Below are 14,656 nucleotides of genomic sequence, written 5' to 3'. Positions count from 1 at the left end.
GATGACTGATTGAATGGCAGGGTTGGTTGACTCGGCCAGCCAAAGTGTTGTTCCTCTCAGTGGATTTGGTTTTGGCGTGACTAAGACACTCTTGTTTCTTGTATATAATCTGACAGTCCCAGGTAAAAGTGTATATCCTTATTATCCAGATCAATGATATTTATGGTGATTTATGATATTTCCAGTCTTGTTCATTTGGTTATCACGCTGGTGGATGGGGTAAACCACCCGTCGACGAGACTGGTAAACCATTGTATGGAGATGTGTTCGGAACGACTACTCAAGAATTACAAGTATGTAGCCTAAATAACTGCCAGTATTCTTTCGTATATCTGGACGCATTCTAATTATCAAAATATGCATTTGTCTTAACTGAACCCGATCAAATCAGAAAGCCCTTCTGTTTTTGAACCAGGAGCCAGGCTTACCTCATTTTGGATATTTTGTACTTCTAACGTATAAAAAATGCTTCTCTATTACCTGAGTCCTTTTCTGAACCGACTCATACTTTTAGCTTTAAATAACAAAATCTTAAGATGTTTATTTCGTTTCTTATGAAATCATCTTATGAAATGGTTAAGGATCATCTAAGCCTATTTATTTTTTGGATCATGGGCAAAATTTCTTTGATTTTTCTCCCTTCTCTGTACGCAAATATGAAAATAGAAATTTACTTGAAGCCCTCAAAATTTCTGCATTTAATGTATGACAATCTGATTTTGTTGAAAGAATAACTTAAGCACTATGGTACTAACTCTGAAAAAGTGCATTATTCATAACAATATAGTGTTTGCGACCGTCGTTCTAGGTTCCAGTTCAAGAGGAAGAGGTTGATAAGACATTATGGGGCGAGATGGAATCTGAATCCGAGTCGGAAGAAGAGAGTGAAGAAGAAGAAGAGGAGGAAGAGGAAGAACCGGACAAAACTGGTCTCATTACTCCAGCTGATGGGTACGAATTCTTAAATTGTCATATCTGTCGTGTTCTCACGAAAATATTCAACTTAAGCAATTGAAATCTGCACCACAGATATCTTGCCCTGTCTCACGAAACCACGCAGTTGTGCCAGCTTGTTTATCCCCTGCTGCCACTCCATATTCCTGCGATGATGTAGGAAATACGTACCCAAACCAACATTGCTTATAAAAACAAGAACCTACACAAGGATAATACCAGACATTACAAGGGTGTTCATATGGCTTAATTCTCCTTTTAAGCATGATGCCATAAATACATATTACAACTTGATGTATCTTTCGTATACATGTATATTTTGCAAATTATGGGCAGACGTGTTTAAGAAATACATTACTGCAACGAAGTGCTATTGTATGTGCAGTAGACGTTGCAATAGATCATGATCTTTACTTATCCAAATCATGACTAATACTTAGTGAATTGAAATGGAAATACTAATTGGGACTCAAAATAGAGATGGATGACTTAAGTTAGGTTGACTGAATGTGATGACTTATAATCCAATGATGTGTTTATAAGTGAAGTTTACTGTACTGCAGGCAAGTCAGAAAATCAAAGCTATAAAGTGTAGTGGTTGATATTGTATATCTCGTTTATTTACAGCGGCATAACACCGAGCGGTTTGAGTTCGATACCTGCCGGAATGGAAACGCCGGACATGATCGAGTTGCGTAAGAAGAAGATTGAGGATCTAATGGAAGGTGGCGAGACGCCGCAACTTTACCAAGTGTTACCCGAGAAGAAAACGACAGTCGGCGCCGCGATGATGGGTTCCGCGCATGTCTACGATGTTACGGCTGTAAGTACATGGCTGTTCAAACATGTTGGCAGTGTGTCGAGACTTGGTTAGAACAAGCAACTCTGGGAGGCGAGGTTGTCATCTGTATTGTCAGGGAGTGTTCATTATGTACCATCGATGTAACGCTGTCCGTGTATATTCATATATTCAATATATTTTCAGCATTTCAACTATATTCTCATAGTCATCGTCAGGATGTTATCATTACAAAATTATGATACATGCAGATATTATGTACGTGCATAAAAAAAAGGAACAGATTTTGAATTTCCTAGCTTATGTATACATAATGTACTGTAAGGATGATGACCTCCTTCCTCGTGAACACATATATTACCATGACTTGAAAGTCATATGTCCGTCGAGATCTACTCTATTATGAAATAGACTAACAACCCAAAAATGCAACAATAAACAAGACCATTTACATAACTTTTTTATGCATTTACATTCGGCAACATCATTAGAGATAATATATCAATCATAGAGTTCAGACGCGTAATGTAAATAGCTACCAAGCTATGTAAGCAGTTTTGTCATTCTAGCTGCTGCTCGCATGCGTACTTCATGAACACTCTTATTAATCTCCTCAGTGCGTAAGATTTTTTGTATATTCGTATGTAAATATTCTCTAAAATCACGTTATGTTCACAGGTTGCCGCTAAAAAGGATCGACTGGCTTCTGAAGGAGTTGAGGTGGCCCTTAACCCTGAAGAGTTAGATTTAGACACGGCCGCGATGCAAGCAAAATACGAAGAAACGTTGAAAGAACAACAGTCACAACTCGAAAAAGAAGATCTAAGCGATATGGTGGCCGAACATCAGGCCAAACAAACGAAGGTATGCTTACACTATTTGGCGCTTATTAATTCAACAAAATTATCCGTTGATGAAAAAACACTATCAATGTTGTAACGCTAGTATCTAAATTCCTCACGAAGAAAGAGTCCGTAAGGTTTCCTTGAGTGAATGGTTTATTTCAACGTTTCGACTTTATCCTAAATCCTATTTAGTCATCTTCAGCAATACAATATGTCTATAGATATCGTTTTGAAATATTGAAGTGTGTGAATCTTCTATATTAAAATAAGCTAACTGTTTGCTTTGGGGTAAAATGAACATTTTCAGATTTTACCACCACTCTAATCTATAACTACCAGGTACTTTGTCATTAATGTATGTCCAACTCTTTGTTTGTTTATAGAAACGGAAGAAACAGCAACAAGAATCTGGCAAAGCTGCAAAAAAATACAAAGAATTCAAATTCTAGTTGTCGTTACTGGATATTTTTGTGGATTAAGACATTTCACATGTAGATGTGTGGTCAAAGGTGAACGAATCAAATATTGAAAAGTGGACATTACTTAGATACCTTACACGTGTTCATTTATATGAGGGTTCGTTTCATTTGTGTTCGAACCACTCCCTTTGAAATACATTGTGTAAATAAATTATGCTAAAGTTTTTACTCGTATACAACTGTACATATATGGATACTACTGGGTAATTCATAATTGCTATATGTTATCATGGACAAGATTGATGAGTAATATTTATGCCATTAAAATGATAAAGAAAATTTGTGAATATTCAACATGGTAATAAATCTTCTTGGCGAGAAAATCTTTGCTTGTTTCTTTTTAATCGATGTGGCAGAACTACGAAGGCATGTGTAAAGGTCATGTATGAAGAGCTTGGTTTTTCAACCCCCCTCTGTATGCAAAATTTGCCATTTTTTCGTATACATTAAGCACTACAGTACGCAATTGCACGCACTGACCCCTCCCCTATTGCGTACGTGATAAATGAATGACCCCAAGATGGAGTTTCAAGCAACTTCCAAAGGATTTTCTGTTTTGAATGAGACGCCATATAAATAATCCTATTCATATGCATATCCTTATATCCTCTAAGGCATCTTCATCCTTGAAATCTATCATCCATTAATTCCATCATTACTTTTTAATGAGTTCGAAATAAGTAAAAATCCTCAAATGATCATAAAGATTTGTTAATCAGAACAATATGCCAGACCTTCATTGCTAATTTTCAAATTCCACTGCGTTCCTTGAACAACCCAGTGTGCATTCCAACTAAGCTTAGGGGTCATCGGCTTCTCTTGGAAATGGATGTAACTTATGAATGATCCCGTCAAACAATCGACAATGCAACTCGAATTCATGGAAAATAAAGTTTATTTATAATTCTGATATGTACATAAACTATGTGTATAGAATTAACAAAAAAGTTGCTAATAAACGTCATAATACGGTGTAACAAATGTATCGGTCTCGACAATTCAGTAAACTTCACAAGCCTTTTTGGTAAACTGTCCAAGTTGGTGCATTTTCCAAAAACTTTATTTGGATAAACTACACCCCTCATTCTCAACTTGGCATGTAGGCCTAGTCAACTCTGAATTATTTACAGTCTCGATGCTACGGAGAAAGGCAAAATGTACGCTACAATCATCTATTGTGAAGTTCCTTGCCCCCATTTGGCTTTATAGAAATGTTCCTCGAATAGAGCACAATATCTTTTTACGTAGTGATGAATAATATCCACTTGACTGAGTTTCTTCGTGAGAGGCGTGTCATTTTCAGCGATGAGACTTAAATCAAACATCGGAAATGGCCTGAAAATATATAGATTAATGTAGATGGCACATGTACAAAAACTGCATTTATTACAGCAAAAAGATCAACATTGATAAAAAATAAATGTATTTTTTATATTGATAAACAATGAATGGATTTTCGATTATACGCAAGCTGTTGCTGTCATGCGAAAAACACGCATGAATCTTCATTTTTTATTTCTAATAGTACAAAGTGTCATTCGTTACCAAGACGGTACAATGACAAATTGCGAAAAATTATATAAATCTAGGGATAAGTTTTTATCATGAGCTCAGAACTTTGCATCACTCATTGCTAATATCTAAACTATGAAGGCTGATACCATCACTTTAAAATATCCAAAAAGAAAGCATTGATGTGTATACAGTGGAACCTTCTTCTTACATGAGACCAGAGGTGTACTTTTTTAGAACGAACTAATTAGGTTTTGATCTATTCAATTTTAGAGGCCACTGGAACCATTTTTATGTGCGGTAAACAAATGTAATGCTCAGTGAGTTCCGGTTTAAGTAAGACAGCAGATGATGACTTATCTCAATGTTTGAATATGTCGCCATCTCCTCGAATGCTATATGTACTATCAAAACCATTTAGGTTTATGACAAACCAAATGTTGCGGTGTGAGCAAATAAGTTCACAATCCATTTAACCTATCCAGTTTGCTCTAAACAAATGCGCCTCAGAAAAATCTGTTAGTTGTATCATAAATAGAATGAAACGAATCTAAAAATTTTGGTCCGTTTTTTTTCCGATGAGTCGTTTCCACGCTCATGACATGAATACTACTTACATTGAAGTATCGTCTTCTTTCATTCGTGTGAAATGTTCGGCTTTCAGTTTCAGAGGAATGTCATCGGTTAAATCGAATATTACGTCGTGAACCATACGTAACGTGTCGCGTCGGCAAATCTTGAACTGCGTGCATATATTCACTACGGCATATATGAATATTTCGGCTAGTTTACTGTCACATTGAACCATAGAACCTATTCAAAAGTATAAATTACTTGTTAAATCATATCATTAATTACAGTCAAATTAGTTCATAGCTATCTGTGTTCACGTTTATCTCTGCTTATTTGGAAATTTTGGATCTGGGGTTCGAACTTCAAGGTGATAACAAATATTCTCAGTAGATTATCAATAAAAACTCCTGTTCCTAAATGTATTCTCTCTCATGTAGGTGAATTCAGGGGTAGGTCGTTATCAAGATGACATGGAGTGAGAAAATTTGTAACATATTGTCCGAAGCAATCGATTCCGGGGTAAAGGAAATGTACTTTGTAATGACCCTAATATGCTCTTCCTAAGATTTATACATTGAGGAAAAGTCTGTAGATATAAATAGAATGGATAGGATTCTATCGAGCAGGCTTATTAACCATATGATCTGAGTAAAATGGTAGTTACTTATAACATACTTTTTTTGGCATTGCCAAGAGGGCAAGTTTGTTTAACGAGCGATTCCTTTTCAAACACTTCATCGAAACCGAGTGAGTAATCCCAGTTATCTTCGCCATCGTAATTCCATACGATGTCCGGTTTGATGATGAACTGAAAGTTCAGTAGTTGCCTCAAACGCGTGATATGCGCAGCTGGTACCAACGAGTATAGCACTGTCTTTTTCGTGAGTTTGCCTTTGATATCGTCGATGACCAACTGAAGTTGAGCCGGAAGCACGCACAGAAAAATCAAATGTACAGATTGGACTAATTTGGCATTATCGTAATAGCATTTGACACCTTTAGCTTGTAGTTTACCTGAAAGTAACAAATTGTACAACAAGTATAAAATTCAGATGAATAAAAAAAAAGGTCTAGGCTATACACACATTGCACTGACTGATAACATTTTTACTTGTAGGCTAAGTAAGCTTGAAATGGTTTTAATGCACTGGAGGCCTGCTTGTGTAAACCACCATGTTTGAAGTTTTGACAATCACATTTTGAAAGTACAGTAGACTTCTCTCAACTCCAATGCTTTCATGTACACTAAGAACCATTACAACAGAATGTGAATTATATTCTATGGTCTTACTCAACCATAATCACTGGTTCCAGTTGATTCTAGTTAGGAGGAGACTATTGCATATTGATGAAATTGATGTCTGGAATTCCATTTGTTAGTTAATTTTTTGATACAAAATGTCTGGGATAAGATCCTGAACACTTAGGTGAAGTATTGACTATCAGAAACTGGAAGTATGGTGACAAAGCGTTGAGAGGGGTGGCTCCAGGCAACAGATTGATACCTATCATGAGACAACTGTCCCATTGAGTTTATCTCATCAGCTACACAAGGTCTAATGTTGATTTGGGGGACATTCTAACTTACGTTTCTAAACTTAGAAATCAACTGCTCTAAAACTGTATTCTTGTCACAACAGGCTCTGCCCAGTAACCTAATCCGTGCCCTATGTTATGTTTCAGTTATCTTTGGAAATGAAATCTTTTGAAAATGGCTCACAGTATTTCACTTATAACATTGAGATACGTTGTAGTATTTCCTTGTAAATGTGGCTTTTCTTCATTCAAAGATGGACAGGGACTTGTCTGGAAGTCTGTCGATTGTTGGAGGGGCGGCTACACACAACAGATAAACAGCTGCAATAAGAGAGCCAGGGTTCAGTTCAAAAAGGATTAATGCTCAAATCGATATAATTTTTTTCATTAATTCTGTTCATCTTAATAGATCTAAGAGTTCATTCTTTTTGAGAAACTGGGCCCTGAGATAGTTAGGGTAATCACATTTTTTATAGAGATTTTTATCTTCTTACTTAGCGTTTCCGGTCTACGAGTGGAGATACTTAGTTCAGCTGGTTTGACACCCCCAAATTTGATCAACGCATTAGCGATATGACATCCTAATCGACCACCGCCGATAATTCCAACTAACAATGGATCGCGTTCTATTCCCTCCATCAGTAACCTTGTGGCTCTGTTCCTGTTCAGGTGCTGCAAATCTTCCTTTTTCTCACTGCAAGTTCAAGCAGAAAAGAAACCAATCATATTTTTGCAACAAATCGACCAAATTTAGAGATACAAATCAAAATAGTGCACTTAACCCTCCAAACTCCTCCCCTGCCCACCGGCCACAACAGAAGCCAGGAGTCATCTTTGACTGAATTTTTTAATTTTCTAATTCATGCACCTCGTATGCATAGCCAAGTGTAGTAAGCCAATCAGAACAACTGATGGGCAACATAGCCATAATAATTAATATGAATAATCAATGCACGCAGTGTCGGCAAATTTATCGACTGTCTTATATGTTTTCTTTGGCGAAAATCCGCTTCCTAATTGATATAGTTTTGAGTAGGGGAGGCCCTGTCTTGGTCCAGATCAACGAACAAAAGATCTTTTTTGATGTCTTTAACTTTGACTTGTCTTTGACAGTTTTGTGACTGTGAGTTGACTTTTTTGTTTACTAACCGAACTTGATTCAAAACTGTACAAAAATACACCGTTTGGGCACATATCACGCAGTTAATCGCATGCGATCGTTTGCGTAGAACCATATACTGTTCGAATTCTTCGCTAATTGCACTTTCAAATTGTTGAGTTGGTAGATTAGCCGTGATATCCACAACTGCATTGCTTGATGGAGCCTTTTTCCATTCTGCGTCCGCCATTTTGTTTCTATAGACGCTTTGTACCACTCACTTGCCAGGACATGCACGGGGTCGCTCCGACAATATCAAAATCTGGACAAGCCCTCTTAATTGAGACCGCAAAGCCCCTCGACCCCGGTATTAATTCAAAAATTTCAAGCGGCTAAGAATTTTCCGATGTCTGATTAATTTTATGTTCATCTAAAATAAAATACATTATCTATATTATGAGTAGTCGCTTAAGCTGTCGGGTTACGAGTCCAATGTGACTTCTGTCTGCGGCCTAGTTTTCTGACAAACCGGTCACCGTGGTAAATGCTTATATCGCTCCAGATGTTTAGTCATTATATAGGCCTACAGTCAAAATCCTATTCGCATTTTGTATTTTATTTCCTGATAACTTTATTGGATGGTACCATCGGTCTTTTAGATGATACAACTGAACTGTTGATATTTCTTGAATTCGCGCGTAGTCTGATAGATATTTCTCTTTGAAGCATAAACATATTTTCAAACTATTAAGTTGATTATCGACACTTTCTTGGAAGTCGTGGCATTTTTTTCAGAAAACAGGAAGCGACTGTGGCCATCTGGTACAGAATGTCAACAGCTGTATGAAGTCGACTATCGTTTTATTATTCTATCTGTCTAGGGGGATTTTATGATGTGACTCAATCCCTGGGTTTAGGTTTTCTCAAACATTCAATGAACAGGGCGCACTCTTGACAGTTTGGTCGGTTCTCATAAACGTTCCGGTTTAAGGTAAATATACACATCGTGTTCCGATTGGATTTAGTTTTTGCTACAAAATGCGGAGCCCACGATCCATAGTCGATATAGCATATTATAGCGCATTAATGACACGTGTTTTTTTTTACTATGGACGTATAAAACTAGTTTATAAGTCCAGGTTTGACGTGTCGGTCCTTCGTTGCAGAATGAGACAAATTCGATGTGCAGCAGGGTTAATCGGTTCATGTTGGTTTCGGGGACAATCAGCCGTGCGGTTATTGCCACATTCATATGGCATCCACACGAATAAAGGTTCCTGTTCGTGGTTCGATGCTGACAACCCATCGAGCAAAGCTGTTACGAATACCGGTACTGAAAATGATCACCACCTGGCCAGTTCTAGTAATATTAGCATCACGTACGTATGTATGATTTTCGGGGTCAATGTACCTTACTGTATCAAAAAAATGAAATATGAAATTTAATATTTCATGATGCATGCGCATTTTTCGATTTTTCCATGTATATACTGCTAGCTGCGTGTTGTCCTGAAGTAAATGAAATGAAATCAGAGGAACGACTGAAATATATATATATATGTATATATTTTCTACTTATTGTATTCCTTTGGCATTTTGGTCTTTACTCTGATTGCCAGACATTCAATAACGACAATAATATTTTTTTTGTTGAAAGACATCTGTTGGATATTTATACGAGTGTCGTAAATGTCGATTTCCTTGTACCAAGCCCCCAGATATCCATGTTTTTTTTTAAATTTCTAACTTTCAGCAAACCTTATAATAAGCACATGAACAACAATGGGAATGGTAGACTCAATGAAGATTTGATGACGTTTTTGTACGAGGTATAAAAAAAACATGCGTGTGGATTGTGGGTTGGACTCCGCGAACCACCTTCACTGACTTCTTCATATATACAGGCCCATCTATTTGTTTCTTCACTATAAATCTAGGTCGGAACATCTCAACGCGAAGCTCGTTACTGGCTGCACCAATTCAAGAAAAGTGCCACTAATCCCTTGCAACCTTTTGCCGTCATTCAAGTCGACCAAGAAATATTCAATGAACCAAAGAAGGTTTGCCAGCGTCTTTCTGATTGAATCATCTTTTCTTTTATAATACTGTCCACATATTTTGCAACTGCTTCTCATTTTAGGTGGAGCACATTGGAAAAAGTGTTTCGTTTCTTCACCGAAATGGTATAAAAGTAGTCTTAACTTTGGGATATACAACCGTAAATTCTGGCCACAAGCTTTGGTCCTATATGGACAAAACAGAATTTGTTCACACCGACAAATATCTGGTAAATTCAATGACCTTTACGTAAAATAGAGAAACGATGATTTGAATGAATACATGTAATAGATATGTCAATATCTATTGCCAAATATATACATCGAGAAACGATTTGCCTTGATTCCCAACAATGAATTCGTATTTTGGATATTCAGTTTATACATTATTGTCGGTTATTTCTACAGGGAATCTTAAACGGATTATTTCGAAATACTGCCTTGCTTGTTGACGCCATCGAGACAGAGGGCGCTGAAACGAGACCAATGTTCAACGGAAACGGAATAATCAAAGCGCAACCTATACAAAAGTACATAGGAAATAAATTTCCTTTTCTTGATACCCCGGGATATGATTATTTTGATAGAATTTACGACGAAAAATGCTTTTTTTAATGTAGAAATTCGTTTCACGGAGAAATACAGAAACTCTACCTTGAGCCAATCAGCTGGAGCATGGAAAGCAATCATATTCCGATTGTTCAAGCGGTTGGATTCTCAGAATCTGGCCAGCTTCTCCTCGTGGACCCTACTCAGGTGTGTTCAAGGTTTGATCCCCATGGGATTGGTTCAATATTAACGTTCTGATATCAATGATTTCATCTGTTTGCTTCCGGGTTCGGCCCATTTCGCATTGAAGAAGAAGTCTCGTTGTACATAAAGAAATGGGCCATTTTGTAAACAAAAGACACGTACGTCTTGAACTCTCGCTAGAGACCTGACGATGATTTCTAGCGAGAGTTCGAAACTTGGTGTCTTGATTTTAATTTTTGATGAATAAAAACTCGCTTTTAAGTTTTTAAATTTTGTATATAGTTGGTTTAAACTTATTATCTATTCTCCACGTCGGAGTGTACGGGTTATTCTACTATTTTTCTGAATACATTGATTTATTCAGCTGCAGTTACTTCGAATACGATTAAATGTGAATTCGTTTTAAACTTAGAGGCCGGGAAACTATCTTACATCAAATAGCAATGCCATTGCTATCAATCCAGCCTACTAATTCATCATTTTACGTGCAGTTGTCGGATAACAATACAGGAATACAGGAATGGGCATGAGAAGGTCTCTTGTTTCAAATTGCTTATGATTTACGTATTTCCTTCTTCTTTTTCGCTATAGGTAACCGAAGGCCTTTCGAAGTGTATCAAACCTCGGAAAGTGATGTTTCTGAACAACTACGGCGGCATTCGCGATTCGCGAAGCAAGATCGTCTCCTCGATAAATCTGCCATCCGATTTGGACCACTGTTTCGTCCAGCCTTGGTGCAACGCCGACATCAAGGAAAAGGTTAGTCTATAACTGCGTGGCTTCCGCGAGAGCAGCTAGCTCCGTTATAAATAATCACTTTATCATTCCGATTAATTATAGACCAATTACCTTCGCAAGCAGCAATCAAGATGATTTATTGACCGCGTAGTATATTACTTCTGCAGTTGGTATATTATGTAACTGGCATTTCGTGTCAGATCCACTAACGGTGAGATCTTGATTGATTCCCTCAAAGATCTTTTCGCAGCGGCCCGATTCGCTGCCGCGATGGCTGGCTCTGTTCGGAGGGAAATTTCTTTTGCGGTGGCGTAAATGTAACGCGAAATAGACGGACAAACGGACGGAAATATAACTAAAAGGGGCCTTTTTCGAGAAGACAGTTCTATGTATAAGAAGACTTTTAGATTTCAGATTTAAAATCTAAAAGAAAACACAACGAATTAACGTATTTACATTTGTCGCTAACAGCATTAAGGGGCCGCCCCTATAATACATACAAAAATATCTATTGGCCTCCACAAACCCTTCGGGTGGGATACCTTTTGGCATTTTAAGTTATGTTAAAGAAATTGCTAGAAAGCTCTTGACATTGAAAATAAATTTGATCGATTCTGATTCCGTGTACATGCGCATCAATATACAATATCGTTTCTTCTTCAGATTCAAAGGATTGCAAGTCTCATAAACTACCTACCCGACGATGGCTCAATCGTCGTCACCTCAGGGAATGCTCTGCTCAAAGAGCTGTTTACACACCATGGTTCGTATATATCCATTTCAAATGATAGTTCCTCTTTGCGCCGAAAAAGCGTTGTTGATATCAATATCTATTTATGAAAACACACGAACAAAGTTCTTTTTACACGCGTGTATATACTTTTCATGGAAATGGAATGAAAAATAGTGTGCAAATTAGGTGTTTTTCGAACATATTATATACATGTTTTTTATGTTGGACTAATTTATGAAAACCTAACAATTACCTTGAAATGCAATCGCCTGTTATTCGGCGATCAAAATTCTAGCTCCCGTTTAAATTTTTAAATATTTCTATAGATTACAAAATTTTTCACAGAAAACCGCAGCGAACTTTGAATGCAACCTTTTTGAATTATGTATGAAATCATTATCTAAAATGTATATGTATATATTGAAGTGCCTATCGTAAGCCGTGTTTCCTTTCCCTTAGATTTTTCCTAAATCCTGCTATGATGTCCTTACTGACGATTGCAGGATATATGCATGTATTTAGCCTATCTTTTTAAATACAATTCAAGTATCAATAAACATGTATATTGTTTTTTCACGTGTATATTACAAGAATACATATTTTTTACATTTGTCACGATTTTTTGCATCGCTTTTTGTTGATTTCTGGATTCAGGAACTTGCACGAAAAAAATTCGATTGATCGTGTTTTGATTGATTACAATTAAGTACAATATCAAGAGTTTTGTTACGGTGTAATTTCAGGTGCGGGGACATATTTCAAAAGCGCGGAAAGAATACTTACGTACGATACGGTGGACAATATCGACGTACCTCGACTGGTAGACCTGCTCAGTACATCGTTCGGCAGCCCTATGATTCCCGATTACTTCAACTCGTTGAAAATTAGCCTGCATAAGATGTTTATCTCTGAATCTTACTCGGCCGTCGCCATCATCACCAAACACCCGAATACGGACGTACCGTACCTGTGTAAATTCGCCGTAGACCAGAAAACACAGGTAAATTCTCTACAGCAAAAGTCTGCGCTCCCCTCTTCGTTTTTCCTATTTTTACCTTCACACTGACGAAAAGCACTTTCAAAACATTATAAATGGTGTGCGCAAACGTCTACTCATACAGGGTGGCCACTTACATGGAAATCAGGGAAAAATTCAGGGAATTTTCTTTTCTTTACAAAAAAGTCATCAAATATTCAGGGAATTTTGTGAAAAAAAGCCAATATTCAGGGAAAAGTCAGGGAAATTGTTTACACAGCTATAGATCACGCGTAAAATCGTGGACTCTAAAGTCCATGGTGAAATCAAACAGTTTCCGTTTATGAGTCACATATTTGATCAAGTCAGGGAAAACATCGCGCACGTCATGGATAAGTCAGGGAAAAGTGGCTACCCTGTCATACTGGACGAATCAGGGGCGGTGATCCTAGCTATATTCCACTGTATTCCGGAATATAGTCAGAAAAAAATGTGACTTTAACATAATCTTTAGAAGTACATAATGTGAAAGCTCCCGAACGCAAGATACAAGAAAAACGAGTTATTTTTCAAAATTTTCCTGGGGTGGACCCAAACCCCATTTAAATGAGCTTCACGCGTGCAATGCTTGCTACTTCGTTGGCAGATCATCGAGCAGTAATTTCTAGGAATATAGTCAAATTCGCCCGCTGGATCCGCCCCTGCGAGTGGTAATTCCACGCACTCATCATGCTAAGATGGGCTGAATATCCATGATTTTAGAATTACACCACCCAGTTTGATAATTCTAGTCATAAAAAACGCTGGTTCTAAATGGCATTATCTATATATAGGGTCTTGGAACAGGAGAGATGATGTGGGCGCATATAACAAGGAAGTACCCAAAACTATTTTGGCGTTGCAGGGCCGATAACAACATTTCGGCCTGGTATTTTCAGAGAGCTGATGGGAGCTGGAGCAATGGCGAATGGGTCGTCTTTTGGTACGTACAATTTGTTCATAAATCATATCTGAGAATTTTTGATTTATCCGCCATCTATAAAAGAAAAGTTAATGAATTATTATGATATTGCAGGTATGGCGAACATGAATACGAAGAAACGAATAAACTCGTGACTATGGCTATGATGCTTCCTGAATCGATCAGCCGACCCACTGTTATCGAACGTATTGATTGATCATCGCAGTTTTTCAATATTGCTTATACCTGGTATCAGTTGTTCAAAACGTTGTAATGAGGAAACTTTAGAGGTTTCATCAAATCACATTGTTGAAGCTACTAAATATGAGAAGGTTGCATTCAGTAACCCAGTCATTAATATGCTTTGTGAATCTGATCCAGGACCCAGTTTTCCAGTTTATATTTGACCAGGGAGATTCACCGCCACCTCCCTGATTTGTGAGTTACAACATTGGAAATAAACGAATTTGACTTACATTTTTGTCACATTTGAGTCACATTTTCTTTAACAGTTTACAACATGGTGTGTAATATTTGATGCAGTATTTTTTGTAAGTGATTGTTATCAAAATATATATAAGAATATTACTACACGGTTTGGGGTTGATACATATATATGTTTATAGTAATATACATATATA

The 14,656-nt window shown here is 37.2% G+C and overlaps 3 protein-coding genes across 6 annotated transcripts in view; 2 read left to right on the top strand and 1 right to left on the bottom strand.

Annotated features, from left to right (window-relative positions):
- The window catches only part of LOC141915170 (uncharacterized), a 32,053-nt gene extending 28,663 nt beyond the window's left edge, over positions 1-3,390 (top strand). For all 4 annotated transcript variants that reach the window (XM_074806595.1, XM_074806594.1, XM_074806593.1 and 1 more), the window contains 5 exons: positions 186-293; positions 809-951; positions 1,582-1,777; positions 2,432-2,617; positions 2,982-3,390. In XM_074806595.1, the coding sequence (XP_074662696.1) occupies positions 186-293; positions 809-951; positions 1,582-1,777; positions 2,432-2,617; positions 2,982-3,047 (699 nt within the window). In that variant the 3' untranslated portion in view covers positions 3,048-3,390. The remainder of the gene's footprint in view (positions 1-185; positions 294-808; positions 952-1,581; positions 1,778-2,431; positions 2,618-2,981) is intronic.
- A 616-nt stretch (positions 3,391-4,006) lies between these two features.
- LOC141902302 (NADP-dependent oxidoreductase domain-containing protein 1-like) lies at positions 4,007-8,047 on the bottom strand. Its single transcript, XM_074790004.1, has 5 exons — positions 7,848-8,047; positions 7,193-7,392; positions 5,838-6,176; positions 5,207-5,402; positions 4,007-4,412 (listed from the first exon to the last, which is right to left on the bottom strand). Exons 1-5 carry the CDS (start codon positions 8,045-8,047, stop codon positions 4,250-4,252), a joined length of 1,098 nt encoding a protein of 365 aa, XP_074646105.1. The 3' UTR covers positions 4,007-4,249.
- A 630-nt stretch (positions 8,048-8,677) lies between these two features.
- LOC141910972 (N-acetylglutamate synthase, mitochondrial-like) lies at positions 8,678-14,646 on the top strand. Its single transcript, XM_074801883.1, has 12 exons — positions 8,678-8,788; positions 8,964-9,176; positions 9,551-9,626; positions 9,735-9,857; positions 9,938-10,084; positions 10,263-10,384; positions 10,475-10,610; positions 11,199-11,366; positions 12,009-12,108; positions 12,822-13,078; positions 13,888-14,036; positions 14,130-14,646. Exons 2-12 carry the CDS (start codon positions 8,965-8,967, stop codon positions 14,230-14,232), a joined length of 1,593 nt encoding a protein of 530 aa, XP_074657984.1. The 5' UTR covers positions 8,678-8,788; position 8,964; the 3' UTR covers positions 14,233-14,646.
- Positions 14,647-14,656: the final 10 nt, after the last annotated feature.

This window comes from Tubulanus polymorphus, chromosome 1, assembly GCF_964204645.1.
Source record: "Tubulanus polymorphus chromosome 1, tnTubPoly1.2, whole genome shotgun sequence".
Classification (NCBI taxonomy): Eukaryota; Metazoa; Nemertea; class Palaeonemertea; order Tubulaniformes; family Tubulanidae; genus Tubulanus; species Tubulanus polymorphus.
This window is presented reverse-complemented; position numbering and strand designations above follow the sequence as displayed.